General features: G+C 41.9%; 1 protein-coding gene across 1 annotated transcript in view; it reads left to right on the top strand.

Moving 5' to 3' along the window:
* The window catches only part of SMYD3 (SET and MYND domain containing 3), a 655,697-nt gene that overhangs the window by 565,534 nt on the left and 75,465 nt on the right, over nucleotides 1-14,698 (top strand). Inside the window, exons 9-10 of the mRNA XM_075862906.1 lie at nucleotides 3,443-3,530; nucleotides 8,390-8,558. Coding sequence (XP_075719021.1) covers nucleotides 3,443-3,530; nucleotides 8,390-8,558 — 257 coding nt within the window. The remainder of the gene's footprint in view (nucleotides 1-3,442; nucleotides 3,531-8,389; nucleotides 8,559-14,698) is intronic.

Below are 14,698 nucleotides of genomic sequence, written 5' to 3'. Positions count from 1 at the left end.
AAAAACACAAGCAGTTCAGCAACAACTTTGGCAGCGCGGTCATTAACTGTATGCGGTCGGACATTATGAAGATGCGGTCAACCGCACAAAAAACACATTGTAATATAATAGCAGCAGTCTGTCCGTCCAGAACACAAATTTCACCATTGACTTCTATTTAAAAATGACTTGCTGTGGCTTAAAAACGCAACATAAACGCAACGTGGCTGCACTGTGTGGCCTTACTCTTATTTCAGCATTTTTTAGTTTTTTTATTAACTTGGATTTAAGAGTGTAAGTGTTTGGAGGGGAATATACCAAAACAAAATCGTGAGCCACCCAATAATATGCGAGATGTAGTAGTGTCTCAAATACAAACTATATAAGAAAAAAAGGAAAAGAAGAGACAGCATAATCACATACCGGAATAATGTGAAAAAGGGTTTGGAGGGGAATCCCTGGACCATGTAATTTTTTTTTACGGTGTGTTCACATTGACAACTCCACACGGGAAATTATTAGTGTTACATTTCTCACCGGAGAAGTTGATCCTCTAATTGGTTTGGCCCTGGCTTGCCAAGGGTGCTGAGTCTTAGGAGTCTCCTCCTTATTCACCCTTAAACCCCCCACTGCAAGGAGGTATGGTTTTTTCCAGTCGAATTCCCAGGTTGTGGTGCCCAGAATAGTCACCTGTTGGTGACTAGTGCGCTGTAGTCAGGGGTCATGAACGTATTAGTAGTCAGGATGGGGCAAGCTGGAGGATGAGACTGAACCATAGTCAAGAGTCAGTATATACCAGTAGTACCACAGAAACCAACCAACAAATCCAAAGAGCGAGACAGGAGTGTAATGCGAGAACAAGGTCAAGGTCAGGAATAGAGTGAATAACAATAATAGAATCAATATTTAGGCAAAGCTATAACTTGATATGCAGGCAAGGAGACATGGCTTAGGACTTCTGTAAATATGTCACCTGGATGATGTCAGAGGGTCGCAGCGGTTGCCATGGCAGCAAGACAGTCCTGCAGCGGAGTGTAGGATATCCACTGACAGACTAGCTGAGCTGCGGCTGGAAGGAGAGAAAGAAACCGCTGCACACGGCAGAGCGTCCAATTCCCTAGCCACCCGATGTGGATGACTGCCGAAGCCGCAGCAGCAAGCTGGGATCCGGCGCTGGAGCGAGTTGAGTTGAGTAATAGACAGCAGGAGTGAGTCTTATTCTAAGGCTCATTTACACGTAATAAAAATAATTTGGATTAATTTGCATGAAAAGATCAGCAATAAATGATAGAACTAGTGTGTATTGTTGATCAAAATTGATTGTAAATACATAAAAATCAGTCCCAAACATAGACACCCTACTAACTGGTTTCCCTGACTTTCTGTAAGTCATCTGCTCCTTTATATCTTCCCGCAACTAAACATGGACTGGGCTTGTCTTCTTGTCCCTAACACAATCGGTTCCCACACCTGAAATATCCTTATCTATTAAAAACACCCTGCTCTCCCTCCCTACACAAGCACAATACTTAGGGAGAACATTTGACTCAGCCCCCACATTTGAGCCTCACATCCACATTCTCACTACCTCCTGCCATTTCCAATTCAAAAACATTTCCTCTATCCGTTTCTTTCTCACACAGGATATTACCTAACTATTCGTACAAGCACACAGACTACCACCTCTTCAATCAATCTTTAACTCTGCCGCACGACTCATCTACCTCTTCTTCCATCCCACAAATTCCACCCGTCTATGTCTGTCCCTCCACTGGCTGCTCGTCACACAAAGAATCCAAATTAAAATCCTCACCCTAATAACTTACCAAGCTCTATCCGATTCCACTCCGACCTACATTTCTTTGCTAATTCACAGATACCATTTCACATGCAATCTCTGCCAAAGACAACCATTTCTCTACCAGTTCAATCACCTCTTCACGCTCTTGGTTATGTAAGCTATAGAGTGGCAAATTTGATTTGGCATTTAATGTTTAAGGGCACTACCATATGGGAAAAGGAACTTCAATTTAGGTTTTACATTTACTCATTTTTATAACCTTAAATTTCTGCAAAATGCGATTTATAGTTATTTGTATATAACTATGTACTTCTCCTAATGTACTGTTAGACTAAGGAGGCAACACTCTGTGATCTTCAGTATTATTTTTCTTTGTAAATGATGAGCTATTATAACAACCATTCATTTTGAGTAACTTGATTGAAAGACCACTCAGTACTATTGGAAGTAACTGGCAAGAGAGATTTCCAATGCAAATTTAGTCATCCATGTTTTTTTATTGTATATTAGTTACTAGGTTGGTGTTTTTTATGATATGAGAGATAATACCTTTATTGAACATTAAGACTAGGAACACAGAGGGCGGATACACTGCGTAAAAGCAGGGAATTCTGCCAGAAAAACTTCATCTAATTGTGGTGCAGTTTTCCAGGCGGCATGTCCGCTGCGGAAATACTGCAGGAATAAAAAAAAAAGTTTATACTCACAACTCAGGCATTGACATGGCGACCCGTCCCTCTGTTCTGAGTGCAGCCCAGTTCGGCATCCGTAACAGCCTCCCTGCAGCCGGGCTGCGCTGAGCACAGGATTGAGTCGCTTTGACTTTGGCTGTGGGTAAGTATAAGCTTTTTTATTAATTAGAAATAAAAAGCTTTTTGTTTTCTCATTTGTGGTGGTTTTCTTCCGCAAGAGTCGCAGCACATAGCTGTTTGTATTGCAAGTTTTACCTCCCATTGAATTCAATGGGGAAAACCTGCAACAGAAGAGCAGCGACTCCGCAGCATAAATTGACGTGCTGCAGCTTCAAAAACCACACCGCAGGTCAATTTATGAACTTTTTTTGGCGGATATTGTCCGCTGTGTTTGGATGAGATTTGTGCAATTCTCACGCACACTGCTGCTACTGTATTACGCTCCGGATTTTCTGCAATGAAATCCGTTGCGGAAAATCTGCAGTGTTTCCACCTAGAGTCTTGCTACTCTAAATATGGCTTAGATCATTGCAATTGCTAATTACTAGTAAAAATGTGCAGGAATGCTGTTGAGAAAATTTGCATAAACATTAAAACACATGTGCCTCAGACATCAGGTATGGGTATTTGGTGCTCTTTGCAGAGTGTATAATATTATAAAAAAATATTCCTTATTGCATTTTCCATGATTTAAAAAAAGTAAAGCATTACTTAAAAATCTGTTTAATATTTAAATATTTTATTCTGGTACTTAAGCTCACACATTGCTGTATTTAATTTTCCAGTATTGTTGGATGGGGGGGGGGGGAGGGGCAGCGTATGAAGTCCTTTACGTTGTTGAAAAGTAAGATAACATATATTATCTCCACATTCCCAAAGGACTAATGTAAAGACTAAAAGCATGTCTGGAACTCCTTTCAGCCATTGCCAATAACTGTATTACTTCTTTCGTGTGTTTGTGCTGGAGCAGGACGAAGACATGCTGGCAGGGGATGAGGAGGCTTCGAGAGAGATGGAACATTCACTTGCAACATTGGAAGAACTGCGTTCCCAGGACAGTATCCTTTCCATGCCATGCAAACTTTGAGGTTCATTATGTTAGCATCTTAGAACTTGTGTACATCAGTGCAAGGGCGTAACTTGGAAAGTTTGGGCCGCATAGCAAACTTTTGACTGGGCCCCCTCTTCCCGTCCATGCCACACACAGCCCCCCTTGTAGATAATCCCCTTTGTAGATTGTGCCATACAGCCCCCCCTATAGATTCTGCCATAAAGCCCCCCTGTAGATAGTGCCATACAACCCCCCATAGATAGTGCCATACAGCCCCCCTATAGATAGTGCCATACAGCCCCCCTGTAGATTCTGTCATACAGCCCCCTTGTAGACAGTGCTGTACAGTCCACCCTGTATATAGTGTCACACAGCCCCACTGTAGATAGTGTCACCCACGTCCCCCTTGTAAATAGTGCCACATTTCCTCCCGCAGCCTATCCGATGCAGGGGCAGGATCCCTGATGTTACTGGATCATTCCGGCCTACGCAAACATCCCGTCTGCATTGTGGAGTATCTCCGTACAAGGGAAGGCTGTGTGGCACCGTCTGCAAGGGAGTGCTGTGTGGCATTGTTTACAAGGGGGGGGGGGCTGTGTGGCATCATCTGCAGTGGGGACTGTGTGGCACCATCTGCAATGGGGGCTGTGTGGCACCATCTGCAAGGGAGGGCTGTGTGGCACCATCTATAAGGGAACTGTGTGACACCATCCACAAGGGAGGGCTGTGTGGCATCTACAGGGGGGCTGTGTGGCACTAACTACAAGGGGGGCTGTGTGGCACAATCTGCAAGGGGGGACTGTGTGTCACCATCTATAAGGGGGGGGGGCTGTGTGGCACCATCTACAAGGGAGCGCTGTGTGTATTAACTACCAAGAGGGCTGTGTGTGGCACTATCTACAAGGGGGCTGTGTGTGTTGCTATCTACAAGGGGGGGCCCTGTGTGTGGCGCTATCTACAAGAGGGGGTTGTGTGTGGAGCTATCTACAAGGGGGTTGTGTGTGGCACTATCTACAAGGGGTGCTGTGTGGCACTATCTACAGGGGGCTGTGTGGCACTATCTAAAAGAGGGCTGTGGGGCACCATCTCAAAGGGGGCCTGTGTGGCACCATATACAAGGGGGGGCTGTGTGGCACCATCTACAGGGGAGGGCAGTGTGGAACCATCTATAAGGGGACTCTGTGGCATGATCTACAATGGAGGGCTGTGTGGCATCGTCTACAAGGGGGTGGGCTGTGTGGCATCATCTACAGGGGGCTGTGTGGCACAATCTACAAGTGGGGCTGTGCATGATGCTATCTACAAGGGGGGCTGTGTGTGGCACTACCTACAAGGGGGGCTCTGTGTGGCACTATCTACAGGGGGCTGTGTGGCACCATCTAAAAGGGGACTGTGTGGAACCATCTACAAGGCGGGCTGTGTGTGGCACTATCTACAAGGCGGGCTGTGTGTCGCACGGGCTGTGTGTGGAGCTATCTACAGGAGGCTGTGTGTGGAGCTATCTACAAGAGGGGGGGGCTGCGTGTGACCTTAATTTATTTTCTTTTAATTAATTGCTATGGTAACTCCCTTATATAGCTATATTGCTTGTAAAAATGTACAAATGGTTTTATGCTTGAGTTACATTTAAAAAAAAAGTGGAAAAAAATATGCAGACGGGGAAGGAAATTTCATGAGAGAAGTTGGTGGGTGTCAATCTGAATTTTGCCCCGGGTGCAGGAGAACCTAGCTACGCCTCTGGCTCCACCACACAGAATGATGCTCTCATAGATGCCCCCACATACTCTAATGACTCCTAAGTCCCCCCCCCACATAGTATAGTGACCTCTTAGTGTCCCCCACAGCATAATGACCCTTTAGAGTGCTCCACATAGTATAATGCCCCTATAGCTGCCCCAACAGAATAATGCTCCCATAGCTGCCCCCACATACTATAATGACCCCTTAGTGCCCCACATAGTATAATGACCTCTTAGTGGCCCCACAGAGTATAATAAACCCTTACTGGCCCCCACACAGTATAATGACCCCTTAGTGGCCCCCACACAGTATAATGCCCTTTTAGCTGTCCCTCACAGTATAATGGCCCTATAGTGCCTCCGCACACAGAATAATGCTCTCATAGCTGCCCTCCACACAGTATAATGCCCCTATAGCTGTCCCCATACAGTATAATGCCCCCATAGCTGTCCCATACAGTATAATGCCCCCATAGCTGCCCCATACAGTATAATGCCCCCATAGCTGCCCCATACAGTATAATTCCCCCAAAGCTGCCCCCATACAGTATACTTCCCTATTGCAGCCCCCCATACACAGTAGAATGCCCCATAGTGCCTAATAAAAAAAAAATTATAATTTACCTATCCCCGTTCCCACGACGAGTGGCAGTGATCCCTCTGCTCCTCCACTCCACGTCACTACATCGCACCTGTCTGCATCGACTCACTCACAGCTGGAGCTGGCATTGCGCATTGAATGCTGGAACAAGGAGCCGTCAGCTCCATGCTCCAGCATTGGATTCAACTGCATCTGCGACCTGAGGACGCAGATACAGTTGAAACCAGGAGACAGCATTGCAGTGGGACCGGCCCTGGATCCCACCATCTCAGTGGGCCCTGGGCCACCGCACCCCCACCCTGCCCCCGCTAGCTATGCTACTGTATTAACTCCTTCATTCGTTGGATGGCATTACCGCATTGAGACGTATATGTAATTGCTAGGATAGATATTTGTACTGCACTACTTAGAACTTTTTTTCTACTGCAGTTAGAATATACTAGTTGTGGTTAATTCCTATGACTTAAAGTAACCACCATTGAATACCATTCTGTTCTTTTTATTTTTTATTTTTTTATACATAATTAGGTTCAAAACTCTGTGCTGATTAATCCCCTGCATACACAGATATTTTAAAGATAACATGCTAGTTTCCTGCATCCGCCACTAGGGGCAGGCTAGAATCTATCTGCATACAGTTATACATTGAACTCAATAATAACAGTATGCAGTAAGCTCCTGACCTCTCTCTAGTGGCAGCTGCAGACTGCCCGCATTTTGTAGGATTTGGAGCTATGCATCACAAAAACTCCAACTGCTATAAAGATATATTAAGACATTTTTCATCACAGAATTTTGCAGCTAAAAATTAAATGCTAATAAAAGGTGGAGATTCACTTTAAGTTACACATCAGAGTTTTGTTGATAGTTCCGTTGACAATAAAATTTGCATGGATGATGGCAGGTCCCACTGTCTGCTCATAACCAGGCTAGAATTAGCTCTGTTTTTTTGGCTGATTTCCTTTTTTTATTAATTTTTTTTGTTCACTTTTTAACAAGTTGAACAAAAAGGGAAAGGGAAAAGGGAATTTTTGTCAAATAGAGTCTATTGCAGTACACAAAACATGAAATGAGTGTACATGCGTAGACAGCAATGTGTCAATTATGCAATAAAACACAATAAAATCACCCAAGTGAGATTAGAGGGAGATAGAGGGGGGATGGTGGACGCTTGGAAGTCTAGTGGCTCAAGATAATGATACTCCGCTACTAAAAGTTAAGGTCCTTTAACACGATTCGATATGGGCGGTGAAAATGAGCACAGCTTGTCGATCGGGGCACGTTTGCTCCTTTCAATAAGAGCAATGATCGGTTATGTATGGGGATGAGCGATTATTACTACAATAGTTCATCCCCATACATTTCCATCATGTCGGCAGCACATCTTCCTGTTTACAAAGGGGGTGTGCTGCCGACTAGTGTCCATTTTATTGGCCGCAAAAAACGATCAGATCCTGCTGATCATTGCCCTGTTTACTCAGGACAATGATCGGGAACAAGCGTTCATATAAATTCTCGTTTGCCCGATCATTGTCCATTGTAATAGGCCCTAAAGCAAGTGTGCAGAGGGTTGGCTGTGGTATCAATCGACTGAGGATATCTAAGGCTCTGTTTATATCTCCTTCTGGAGCCTCTGTCCTAGATTCCGTCATGTGGCGCTATTTTTCCTGTCAAAATGGCAGACCCCATTGTAAGTCAATGGGTTCTGTTGGGCGCTAGAGAATTCCGCCTTACAACATTTCCAGCAGAGTGCTATCTTCCGTTATGAACAGAAGTCGCAACGCAAGTGTGAACATAGCCTAACGTATATGATGTAGTCCTTCGCATATTTTAGTAAATGAGCATTATTTTCTATTAATCTAAAATTATCTTTAAAACAATAAAACAGTCTTTATACAGGAATTTGTATAACATTGGTTTTACATGTTTTTTTAACCAGAAATCGCAGATTATAGCTGTCAAAGTTATTTATATAAACTTGGATTATAAAACAAAAATCTAGCCTAAGGGAACACAGAGCATTCAGCTTTATCTTCTTTGTCATTTAACATCTGCAGCGAGAGTTAACAGACAGCAACTTAACACCTGCTGCACTGTCTCCATAAGCAAAACGGCTCACTCCGATAGCTGGCGGGGACCTGATAATCTGTTAGCCCAGGGGGAGGTAGCTGTAATATCACTATACAATGAGAGAAATCCTGTGGATAAGAATCTTAAACCTCACAAATACTCTTCTTCACATATCCAACAGGTAACACTTGACCTCTCTAGATAACATAAAAGTGCTATGGTATTTATAAGAAGGCTTTTGACTACAGAAGGGAGTATTCAAATATTCCACCTGTATGTTGTGCCTGTCTCTAGAAGCAGGTAAATGTAGCCTGCACTATGTGATACAATGTGTTATTGATGGTTAACTATTCCAACTTACTACATGCAATGTATGTAACATGCAATAAGAAATAGGAAAGATTGTGGAAATATTCGAAGCTAGGTTCATATTTTCTTTAATTACAAAAATAAAAGATTTAAAAGAAGCCTTCAATCTGTGCAAGAAGCTGATCGACAGCAGTCACCTGCCAAATAACAATATCCATCAGCTCAAGGCTCTTGACTTTGCTATGGATCTCTGCATTCATCTTGAAATATGGGAAGAGGCCTTGCAATTTGCCTTACAAACTTTAGAGCCCTACAGGTAAGTGGATGGAATTGCCTTGGAGTTCCCTAGTAATTGAAATCTACACATGAACTTAATAGAAACATTGTGCCAGTAGTAGTTGTCTTGTGGTCTTCTTACGTTTTGACTGGGTCTCTATCACAATTATGTTTGTGCTTGCTCCTTCCACCATATCCAAGTCTGTGGCGCCATGCTTTTCACTATATAACTCATATAATGATACTATCATCATAGCAAAGCTAATGCTGTTCTCATAAACATACCTTCTCATTCTTACTGGAAATCCTACTTGTTTTGTCTAAATAAGTGGTCTCAATACTTAAAAGTAGTCATCACTATTCAGGAGTGTCCTTAGAGAAGGGCGACCGGTGGCCCAGTCACACAGGGTGCATCATCTGTCACTGACTCTGATGACCTGATACACTGATCTTGTAACCCCAAGGGCACACTTTGCGCCCAAAGCTATGGAAGGGCAGCTGCATATAGGATTCAGCTACTTTTCCAAGTTTATTGGTTGGGAAGAGTTATTTAGGCCACTGTTTGGCAAAATTATTTAGGCGCTGTATGGTGATTGTAATCAGTCACTGTATAATATGTTTATTTGTACTATATATTATTGTATTTCTTATGCACTTTATGGTACCTCACAAGTGGGGCATCAATAAAAGGGCACCGTTCAACCTGAGGCTGGCCCTGTCATTATTCCTTTCTGCAGTATACTAGGAAGAACCTAAAACAAGGGTGCTTGAAGCTCTAATAACACAAATAACTAAACAGTCATGTAGAAAAAAAATACACGCTGGTACTACTTGCATTTTAATGAAGGGGTTAATAGTTATAATAATTTTATTTATAAAGTCCTAACTTATTCTGCAGCATTGTGCAGTACATAAAAAAATGTAGCAATGTAATTTGATAGCAACATAGAGACTTACAGTAAAACAAGACACATAAAAGTAGCCTGCCAACAATCTACAAAATATATTGAAGTGATACAAGAGGGGTTTGGGCAATCTATATTTTCGGGATTGTTCTTCATGGAATCCAAGTCAGGAGAGGTTATTCTATGACATGTGAAAGAGTAACTTAAGGTGGAGTTTCCCTTTAAACTTTGGATAAAACACCAATATAATGGAGGGCAATGTATCCTGTTCATCAGAATTGGTTGTATATTTACAGTAATATACTATAATGTTAAAAAAAAAATCCATATAATCTATTATTTAGCTTCCTACAAATTCTTCTTTTGATTATATTGGTATCTGCAGACATGTAAAGCTGTTAATAATCATAATACTAGTGTATTAAATACTCAAAAAATAATAATAATTTTAATATTTAAATGATTCCTATTCTGTTGTTTTTATATAACACATTAAATGATCATCACAGCTTGTTTATTCTGCTATTGCTGCCTATGTTTTGGTGAATCAACTTATAGCAGCTTTGGACTAAACACATTTAAACACATATTTAAACTGTAACTAAATGTAAAAAAATTTTTTTGACCTGTCCTAAATTTTGATAGTTACGGGTCCGAGCACTGAGACCCCCACCAATCACTAAAATTAAGCAGCAGAAGCGCTTGGGTCAGCGCTGTGCCGCCTTGTTTCTAATCGGCTTTCCTTGGAACGTACCCATAGACTTTCTATTTAACCTGTACCCCGCTTGCTCGGCATTCCGAGGGAAGCCGATCAGAAACAAAGTGGCACAGCGCTCACCGAACACTTCAGCTGCTTAATTTTAGCAATCGGTGGGGTCATGACTCGTCAAATGTTTTTTAAAAGTTGAGTTACCCTTTAAATTGTGCGCTAATTGCAATCATTACTTTACGTTCATCCAGTGTCAGGGTAAGTTTTCACCATTAGGGTATGTTCACACGGCCTATTTTCAGATGTAATTCGGGCGTTTTACGCCTCGAATTACGCCTTAAAAAACTTCTCTAATATGCCTACAAACATCTGCCCATTGCTTTCAATGGGTTTTACGTTATTCTGTTCCCACGAGGTGTATTTTTATGCATCGCTGTCAAAGGACGGCGCGTAAAAAGACCCCCGCGTCAAAGAAATGCATGTCACTTCTTGGGACGTTTTTGGAGCCGTTTTTCATTGACTCCATTGAAAAACAGCTCCAATAACGACTGTAAAAAACGCGAGTAGTTACAAAAACTTCAGACGTATTTTGCTACTGCGAGTGAACATAGCCTTATATATAATAACTCGTGTCACTGTCCGCTTCCAGCTGGTTTCTATAAGGTATTTTATAATTTGTGCCATTATACTACTAAATCTTGTGGTAAATATTTTGACTTCTCTGATTTCTTAAAAAAATAAAGCAATAACACGATTAAAACATGAATGAACTGTTATGACATAGAGCACTGTATAAGAAATGACAAGCGCACTAAGCCATTCACCTCGCTCATCACTTTTCATTTCCCTATGTCCTGGGGAGAAGTTCAGTCTGTTATAAATTATTTTATATATTCTGTATAAGGCTGTTTTTACTATGCATTTTTTTCAACACTGGAGTCAGTTGAGAAGTGAATGGGAATTCATCAATTCTCATTCATATGTTGCATTATTTCATGCTGCAGTTTGTGAACGTTTGGGGTATGTTCACTGCACAGTTGGTGTATTTTTATGGCCATTTTATTCCAAAACTGGGATTGCATCAGAAAAAAGAGAAATCTAATTGTTTTCTTTGTATTTTTATCCCTTGGATCCATTCATTGTTGGGGAAGAAAAGTGCTTTTAAAAAAAGTGCTTTAACATTTTTAAAAAATGTAGTGTGCTCCTGATATACCATTATTGGGGGATGTTCTTCATTGAGTTCAATGTGCAATTCTGCAGTATTAGGGTATGTTCACACGGCAGCGTCCGTTACGGCTGAAATTCCGGTGCTGTTTTCAGGAGAAAACAGCTCCGGCATTTCAGACGTAATGGCATGTGCAGGCGTCTTTTGCTGCGTCCATTACGGACATAATTGGAGCTGTTTTTCCATGGTGTCAATGTAAAACGGCTCCATTTACGTCTGAAGAAGTGACAGGCACTTCTTTGACGCGGGCGTCATTTTTACGCGCCGCCTTTTGACAGCGGCGCGTAAAAAAAATGACCGTCGGCGCAGAACATCGTAAGACCCATTCAAAAGAATGGGCAGATGTTTGCCGACACTTTTGAGCCGCATTTTCGGACGTAATTCGGGGCTAAAACGCCCGAATTATGTCCGTAAATAGTGTGTGTGAACCCAGCCTTAGGGTCAGTTCACATGTGGTAGATTCATTTCAGAAGTTTCTGGGACTGAAAAATCCATTCCATACATCTGAATGGGGTTATTTCTACATCATGTGCTTGGATTTCTGCAAGTTCCAATTAGATGATCGCTGAAAAGTTTGCAGCAAATCTGCTGGGTGTGAATATACTGTACCTTTAAAGAGCACGTGTAAAATCTTCATATGTGCTTTCATATATAGTGCTGCTGCAAATGGAGTTCTAGAAACACCCTTCTTCCTAAAACGTGTTAGAAAAAAAAAGGTGCAGAAACACTAAGTTTTTGTTATTTTTTGTGTACATTGTTTGGCTATCACATTTTTGCACCGTGAGAACATGGACTATGGATGCATTTTAGGAGTAACAGGTTTTTACCTCTGCCAAATAAGATCACTCACTAGGGAGATTTCAGGCAATGTGAAAAGTATGCAAGCAGCTCTCCTTCAAAGTGTAGAAAGCAGTTTGGTTTTTTTAAAGTCCCATTTATTTATTTCTGTTGTTTTTAGGCCGAGTTCAAGCCGAGTTTCGTTGTGGAAAATCTGCAGCATAATACAGTGTCAGCAAATTGGATGAGATTTGAACAAATCTCATCCACACGCTGCGTAAATGATGAGCGGAAAAAAACGCTCAGACATGCGGTGCGGTTTTTTAATCCACAGTATGTCAGTTGTATTTGTGTAATCGCTGCTTTTGTGTTGCGGGTTTTCCCTATTGAATACAATGGGGGCGATAAAACCCGCAACAAATAGCAGCTGTTGCATCTTTTGCGGCGGAAAAGCTGCGATTCTGCCGCAAAAAATGCAATCTTACACTTACCCAGAATTCTGTGCTTCTTCATCCAGGCCGGCCTCCTGGGATGACGTTTCATCCCATGTGACCACTGCAGCCAATTACAGGCTGCAGCGGCCACATGGGATAAACGTCATCCCAGGAGACCGGTCTGCAGGACGTCAGAGGGCAATTATGTGGGGTTTTTTTGGTTTATTTTAACGTGCAGTTTTCCGAAGTGGACATTCCGGCCGAAAAACTGCACCACGATTTGGTGCGGTTTTTCGGCCGCAGTTCCCTGCGGGCTGCAGGTGTTGTGCTTGGTTGGATTTGGACCCAGGACTCCAGCCCTACCATCCAACAGTGTTACTCTTAAAACATGACCTATCCAAAGGCACCCATAAGTTGAGACCTATCTGTTTTGGCCTCTTGTACCTTATCAGCTCAGAGCAGATATGTAATAGTTATGCAATGTCACATAGCTAACCAGATTAATTCTCTGTGCTTATGAAATCAAAATAACTGATGTGTCAGGTTGGCTAATACCGCATTCATCTTCTAAGGCCCTGTTCATATCACGTTTTTTGTTTGTGTTTAGTATATACATGCGGAAGCTCCCGATGCACACGCTAAACGCGTTCATAGGACTCCATTGTTAGACAAAGGCCAAAAGATTGTCCTTTTGCCCTCCATCTGGCCAATATATATAAGTATTCTGCAAAAAAATGTAGTAGACTACGCTATTCTATCCTGCGGAGTCAAGTAAATATTATACGTTAAACATATACTGTTTTTAACATGGTAGCCTATAAATGACGGAGACCTATGTATGGCATCCCTCAGAGGCATTTGTTAAACAGATATGTCATGAGCTTTCCAATAGTTTTTAATTATGTATTCGTTAAACGGATGCTATTATAGCCTATGGGCGATGAATGCATTAAAAGGATGCCTACCTGTGGCACCCGTCACTTATAGGCTATGGTGGTATCTGTCTAATGGTTATGTCATGAAAAGGGTCATGAGCGTTCATGATGTATCTGTTAAATGGATACCATTATAGCCTATGGGTTATAGATGTCACTGTGAGGAATCCATAACAGCGTATGTTTGACGTATACTTCAGGAGCTTTTCTCGACGAATACGTCAAACGTAGGCCAAAGAACGGAATGTTAACAAAGCCTAAGACTTCTTTTGGAGTGTGACATTGATTTATAGAATAGTCATGAAAATGACTTTTTACAGGGAGTTCTCTTCTTCTTAGCCGAGAGGTGTTCTCTACTACTTTCAAATTGAATATAGTGAGTTTGTGTACAGGTGTGTTTATAATGTTTTTGGTATGTACTGACATGCATGAAAATAGGTGGTACCATAAACATATAATAGTAATGGAAAAAACTATATTTTCTATAAGCATCTATATTATCACAGTACATGGGGAATACATTTCACATTTCAATGGGCAGCCCTTCATTAAATAAGACATTTGTAATGATCTCAACAAAAACGTTTTAGATATGTGCCATAGGATCTGGAATAAAATTGCTATATCTGTCTGTTCACCACTTTGTTGACTTCTGATGCACTTTAGCTGCACATTCCATGACCCCCATGAAATAAAAGCACACAGTTCCTTCCTTGATGTCGTCACTGAACTATATTGCCAAGCAAGGCCAGCTGATCACTGGGGAACTATCAATGCCTGTCTATATGTTCTTTAATGTGTGCTTTCAATGCTTACATACATTATATGTGTATTGGTTGTTTATACATATATTTACATCAGACGGAACAACATCTAAACATAGCTAAACTAAGGCTTCATTCACATCTGCGTCAGGGCTCCGTTCATGGGTTCCGTCTGAGCTTTCCGTCAGGGAAACCCATGAACGGAACCCTGACTGAAACAAACTGAAACCATAGGTTTCCATTTGCATCACCATTGATTTTAATGGTGACGGATTCGGTGCAAATGGTTTCCGTTTGTTACTGTTGTTTAAGGGTTCCGTCATTTTGACGGAATCAATACCCTAGTCGACTTCGCTATTCATTCTGTCAAAATGACGGAACCCCTAGACAATGGTGACAAACGGAAACCATTTGCACCGGAACCGTTACCA

This window comes from Rhinoderma darwinii, chromosome 4, assembly GCF_050947455.1.
Source record: "Rhinoderma darwinii isolate aRhiDar2 chromosome 4, aRhiDar2.hap1, whole genome shotgun sequence".
NCBI lineage: Eukaryota > Metazoa > Chordata > Amphibia > Anura > Rhinodermatidae > Rhinoderma > Rhinoderma darwinii.
Note: the sequence above shows the minus strand (reverse complement) of the source record. Positions and strands in the feature narration are given on the sequence as shown.